This window comes from Arachis duranensis, chromosome 1 (assembly GCF_000817695.3).
Source record: "Arachis duranensis cultivar V14167 chromosome 1, aradu.V14167.gnm2.J7QH, whole genome shotgun sequence".
NCBI classification, from domain to species: Eukaryota; Viridiplantae; Streptophyta; class Magnoliopsida; order Fabales; family Fabaceae; genus Arachis; species Arachis duranensis.
The window spans coordinates 35,513,640-35,520,108 of NC_029772.3; the positions used below are offsets into that span (position 1 = coordinate 35,513,640).

The window sequence follows — 6,469 nt, forward strand, 5'->3', positions numbered from 1 at the left end:
AAAACATAGTTTTTGGAAAGCGCCCCTACCTCAAAACGCAAATTTCATAACCCAAACGCTTCACCGAGTCCTTTTCGCCTCCACCCTAAATCAAAGGCAGCTTCAAAGCACAGCCCACACATTTTTGCAGCAGCATAAACAGCTCTAATTTACAACAAGCAACCTCGGTTACTAAACCCTAAGAACATTTATTTCGTAAATGCATTAATACACGTACAGAACAATAACGCGAGGATTTCTGAAACATAAATACCTACTCGGATAACAAAACGAGGCGGCTACAACTCCGAGCACAGAATACAAGCACGAATCCACAACCCTATGATGGACAACACCGCAATGCCTCAGCATAAGCTTACAGAGCAGCAACAAAAGGCCTTTCGACTCAGAAATTCTTACCAAAACAGAGGACTCGGTGGCTGTTTCCGGTGACAGAGGCGACGAAGGCCAGGTGCGGTGACCCCCAATGGCTCTTTCTCCCTCTACGCGACTTAAATGACCGCTGCAGCAACAAGTCGTGACTATGGCATTCTCAGAATTCAAAAGAAATAGAATCCATTAACAAGACCTTACCAACAGTGTTCTTCCGGCGACGAAAATGGCGTTCCCCGGCAGCCAGGCAAGGCGGCGCAGTTCCAGATAGCGGAGGTGATAGGGAGCACTGTGGGTATAGCAAACAGCAGCGGTGGCTCCCCAGCTTGCCCTCTGTTCGCGTTCTCTCTCTCGCTCAGACCAAATCGGCAGCGGTTGGGCTCACCAACAACGACGGCGAGGCGACGCTTCTCCTCGCGACGGCGTCCTCCATCAATGGCGTCAGGGCTCGACAGCAATGCCGGCGACGTGAAAAGGGCTCCGACGCGGTGGCTGGACCTTAGCTCGGCCTCAAATCCGCTCTCTCCTTCGTGCGTCTCTCCTTCCCGCGCGGTTTCCTCGGCGCTGGTGCAGACGGCGACGCAACGTGATGGCTGTCCTGGGCGGCGCAGCGGCGACTAGGGACTGGATGCGACTCCAGTGGTGACGGCGAGGCAGAACGGAGACCAGCAGTGGCTACCCCGTCTCGCGTGCCCTGGCTCGCGCTCTTCCTCTCTTCGTGAAGCGGCGGCAATAGTGGCTCCTTACCGGCGCCGTTCCTCGCATCTCCCCTCTCCTTCTTCCCGTTTCCTCCTAACCCCTTTCTTTCTTTTGATTCATTTTACAGCCGTTGCTGCATTTTGGTTTGGGAAAGGGGAGGCGTTTGTTTGCTGCTGGGTTGGGTGAGAGAAACCGGGTCGGGTAACGGGTCGTTGGGTTAGGGTTTCATTTTCAAAAATTAGGGTTAAAGGCATTTTAGTAATTTCACTTAAAATTGGGAATAATATAGTAATTGAAACCCAAATTAAATCCAACACTATTTGTACATTGAAAATACTATTTGCTCATCAATTTCACAAATTATTTTCAATAAAATGCCCAAATCCAAAAATTAGAAATAATATACTTAATTTCTTCATTCTCTAAAATAGCAGTAATAATATTTAAAATATTACTTATCTAATCCAAATCATATAAAATCCTTATTATTTCATAACTATCAACTTTATACTTTAAATATAGAAAATAATCCAATAATTATAAAATTGGATAATAATCATAACTTATCTCAAATCCAATAAATCAAAACTTGCCTTAATTATCTATAATAAAATAATCTCTGAAATTAAGGCTATAAATAACTGTAGGATTTGAGACTTGCTCATAATAAGACTTTTCAAAGATTCTGGGTCTTACATTCTACCCACCTTATAAAAATTTTTGCCCTCGAAAATTGATACAAAATAAAAGAGATTCCATAACAGTTCACCCTTGAACACATTTAAGGAAGAAGCAAAAATATCTCAAAATATAATCGTATATACGATTTTCAAATACTTTGATTGTCATAAGCATAAGGATGTAAAGGTAGGAGTGTGATTGCAAAGCAAACGTTACAAGGTAGGCTCAATGTACAAGATAACATGGGTCAATCATGTGGTAGAAGGGCAAGGCATCAAAGGCTATCAAGCAGGATGGAGTTAAAACGACGTGCTGAACCTCCACACACTAATCTCATATCAACCTCAAAGTTTCAACTTTCCAACTCCATCAAGCACTTTACAATCCCATACTCGATCCAAGCCTTAAAACCGTAAACCCGTTCGCAAGGAATAAAACACCCATAACTCATAACGTTGCACACCTACCGTTTCAACTTCCGTATACACATATCACGTTTTAAAGAACTAACGCATCGCGTCACTACGTCTACAAGTCGCACGTGATATCAAAACAATTCTCGAGTCTACTCAGAAGGATACCAAATTTAGAATGGAGAGACAATTGTCAAAGATAATACTCATAGATTTGGGAGAATGTACCCAACTCCAGATAAACAAGGATGCTCAAGTAATAAAGTTTGCTAGATACAAATCGATTGACAACTCCAAAGGTAACCCTTGGATCAAAGAAATTCAATAGGATCAATAAGAAGAGAATTCAGCGCATTATTTTGAAACAAATTCAAGCTAATTCGAAGAAGCATGAGGTCTATATAAAAAAAAATATCTCAGACCCAAGACAAAGCTCGCAAAACTCAAGAGCATAATTAAAAATACTTCTGAATGCATTGTTCACAAAAGATTCAAAAACTTGCAAAAAAATAACCTCGCAGTCTGAAAGAGAAGTTAAATAACAAACATCCTTCAAGAGAGTAACAAAGTATAAACGTTGTTTTGCTGTAATACAATTTTGTGTTGAAACAGATCATGCAGAATTTTAAAAACAGGGTGCACACAAGTTTGGCTAAAGGCTAAAATATCTCCTCAAATATTTTAGAAAGATAGTTAAGTGCACAACTTAACCAAAAGCAATCGTAAAACTCGGAAGAAAAAAAATCAAATGCTTGTTCAAAAATTCTCAAAGTTCATATCTAAACAAGCGTGAATAACATTTATAGCGAGGACAAAAGAGGAAGTTAAACTCTCTTTAGAAAAGAAATTCCGAGGTAAAATTTTGCTTACAATCTGGTAAGGAAACAAGCGGTGCGTTACAACGAACATGTTTCCATTAAACAAGGAAACTTTTCAAAACTCCTTTTAAAATAGCGCATGTCAACTTTAAGAACAATTTCGTCAAAATCGAATAATGGTTTCACTCTCAATCAAGTAACAGGGAATAGATTCAGCTTAGAATTTCTTCAAAGAGAATTCAAAACTTCTTTAAAAGTTCAAAACAAGAATCCAAAGTATACTTGAAATCACCATCTCAAAAGGATATTCAAGAAAATTAGGGTGTACTTAAAAAGAGTCAAGCCATGCAAGAAAGGGTTTTAAATCAAAGTAGTTCAAACAAGATTCACTAGTCGTGAAACATCCAACAAGCTTCCAATTAACCTAAAAGAAAAGTCGTAGGAAAAGACAACTCAATCATTAGTAATTTTTCAAGGATAAATCTTTGACTAAAAACTCTTGTAAAGATAATGAGAGAATATATAAATGATGCACTATTTTAAAACAAATCAAACTGACTCATATAAGAATGAGATTCACAATATTGGAAAAACCAAGTTCAATGGTAATGTTCACAAATTGTAAAAGATTAGTTAAAAATAAGGTCAAGTACGATATTCATATAGATGGAAGGTTTAGTAGAGAATTTAGTCCGTTCATAGGAAGAAAGCTATGAGTCCAACACTCTCAAAAGAACAACAATGGCATAAATCATATAGCATGCTAAATCAAACTCAATTCAAAATAAGTTAAGTAAAGCTTATCAGCCGAAACTCAACCGGGATAAAAGTGAAAAAGCTTTCCTTTCCAAAATTTTGAAAAATATCCAAATACATAATCAAATGAATATGTGACTTGTGTAATAAAAATTAGTCGGGCTAATTCAAAATCTAAAACTTCTTAGTTTCTTTCTTCGGTGGTTCGACCTTTCTTTGCATTCTTGAGAGAGACTTTGTAACGTGTGGTCGTATGCTATATTACTGTTAAAGAAGAAGAAAGGTGGACTGCAGAAGTGTGGGTGCGGAGTTGAAGAAGAACAGTGACGTGCAAGCCTAAAACAAGTTTGTTTATTAGTTTCTCTCTTGTTCATTTATTTTATTATTATTATTATTATTATTTTAACCGTCAGAGCCTTATGAACATTTGGTGCTTTAGTTATGTATATTAATGTCTCTCACGGTCTCACATTAGTTAAATAAGCAGTGGTCTAATAGAACAAATATGTTAGTGTATTATACTATGAGCAGTGGCCGCAGTGCTATGGTGAGGATGATAAATTTTTTCAGCATGTGAGAAAAGGAGGTAGATATCCTCTCATGAAAACACGTGTTAGAGTGCTCTTGATTAGAAGAGATAGGTCCTGTTAGAGGTTCAGGTAAATGCAGATGTTGTAAACCAACCTGATGTTAACTGATGCAAGATTAGATTAGCAGTAATTGTGATGTGGTGATAATTAAGTTATTGAATTTTTGGGTGTTGAATCCAATAGTTTTTATTAAGTGGTGGGCTTATGTTATTACTGATTGGAACATAATAAAAGAGGTTGAAAAAATAACAAAAAACAAATGAATAGATAAAGACTTGTGTTATTTGAGTAGAGTAATTATTTTTTGTAGTTAGATTATATTTGAAAAATAAATATATTAGTCCTCATTTAATAAATAATAATAATAATAATAATAATAATAATAAATACTATATTTATTTGTAATTTTTAAATGAATTAATGAAACATTTTTTGTTAGACACTTAGATGATCATTATTTTAATTGTCAAATTTTTGTCAAAAATTGGAAAGAGTTGATAATCTGAAAAGTGTTTTTTCCACCAGAATAACTGTATAGCTCAAAATGTATTTTATTCTTTTATTATTATTATTATTTTGGATAAAAGGTGTTTTCTTCTTTATTTTTTATTTTTTTGGACATCTTTATTTTTCGGACATCTTTAATTTAAAAATAGTAATAATATGCTTATTTTTTAGTTTAAAAACTTAGTTTATCAAAATTAAATAAAATTTTTAATTTAAATTACATCCATTTAAATTTTAAATTAAATTTTTATAAATATAAATTATTTAAATAGTTAGATTAATTAAAAAATAAAAACAAAAATAATTATTACTCATTCCACCCAATCCAATTCATTGGTTTCATAGTTCTTACCCTACCACGCACTTGCTTGTGTAATTTTTGTTATTGTTTTTATTTTTTGGTTTTATTTTTTTGTTGTTATTATTGTTATTCTTTAGGTCTATATCATATTTTTTACTTGGTTTATAACGTTATTAGTTATTAGCATCATATCATATGGATTACACAATATTTAAACTAGCCCTACAAAATAAAATCCAAATACCATAGACAAAAAATATTTTTTGGGATACCAGACAAAAAGTCCAAAAAATTATTCAAGGGATTACCAATTAATCATCCATTAACATTACATAACTCGATGGACAATTTTTATCAATTTTGTGAAATGCAACAACACATTGCAGGATATTTGGCAGCATCACAACACGTGTCAACTCCTTAATGTAGCCACATCGTTTCAGCAGCTGAGAAAATAAATTTATTCAGCACAGTAGCATTGGTCTTACTTTTATATTGTATTCTTTGCACAATTTCATTATATATAAGTAGGCCAATGCTACTGTGCTGAATGAATTTTTTTTCTCAGCTGCTGAGACGATGTGGCTACATTAAGGGGTTGACACGTGTTGTGACGCTGTCAAATACTCTGAAATGTGCTGTTGCATTCACAAAACTCGCAGAAATTATCCATCGAGTTGTCGATAGTGTTAATGAATGATTAATTAGTAATCCCATAAATAATTTTCTGGGCCTTTTGTCTGGTGGCCCAAAGAATTTTTTTGGTCTATGGCATTTGGGTTTTGTTTTATAGGGCTAGTCTAAATATTGTGTAATCCATACGATATGATGCTAATAACTAATAACGTTATAAACCAAGCAAAAAATATAATATGAACCTAAAGAATAAGAACAAAAAAAAAAAATAATAATAATAATAACAAAAATTACACCAGAAGCAAGTGTGTGGTAAAGTATGAACTATGAAGCCAGTGAATTAGATTGGGTGGGATGGATAATAATTATTTTTGTTTTTTTTAATTAATTTAACTTTATTTAAATAATTTACATTTATAAAAAATTTAATTTAAAATTTAAATGGATGTAATTTAAATTAATAATTTTATTTAATTTTGATAAACTAAATTTTTAAATTAAAAAATAAGCATATTATTACTATTTTTAAATTAAAGATTTTCGAAAAATAAAGATATCTAAAAAAAATAAAAAATAAAGAAGAAAGCACCTTCTATCCAAAAAAATAATAATAATAAAAGAATAAAACACATTTTGAGTTTTACAGCTATTCTAGTGGAGAAAGCACTTTTTAGATTTTTAACTCTTTCCAATTTT

General features: G+C 33.8%; 1 protein-coding gene across 1 annotated transcript in view; it reads right to left on the bottom strand.

The window, feature by feature from the left end:
• The window catches only part of LOC107485561 (uncharacterized), a 3,420-nt gene extending 2,283 nt beyond the window's left edge, over positions 1 to 1,137 (bottom strand). Inside the window, exons 1-5 of the mRNA XM_021131123.2 lie at positions 1,120 to 1,137; positions 574 to 989; positions 400 to 502; positions 258 to 319; positions 30 to 144 (exon numbers count right to left, since the gene is read on the bottom strand). Coding sequence (XP_020986782.1) covers positions 45 to 144; positions 258 to 319; positions 400 to 502; positions 574 to 989; positions 1,120 to 1,137 — 699 coding nt within the window. The 3' untranslated portion in view covers positions 30 to 44. The remainder of the gene's footprint in view (positions 1 to 29; positions 145 to 257; positions 320 to 399; positions 503 to 573; positions 990 to 1,119) is intronic.
• Positions 1,138 to 6,469: the final 5,332 nt, after the last annotated feature.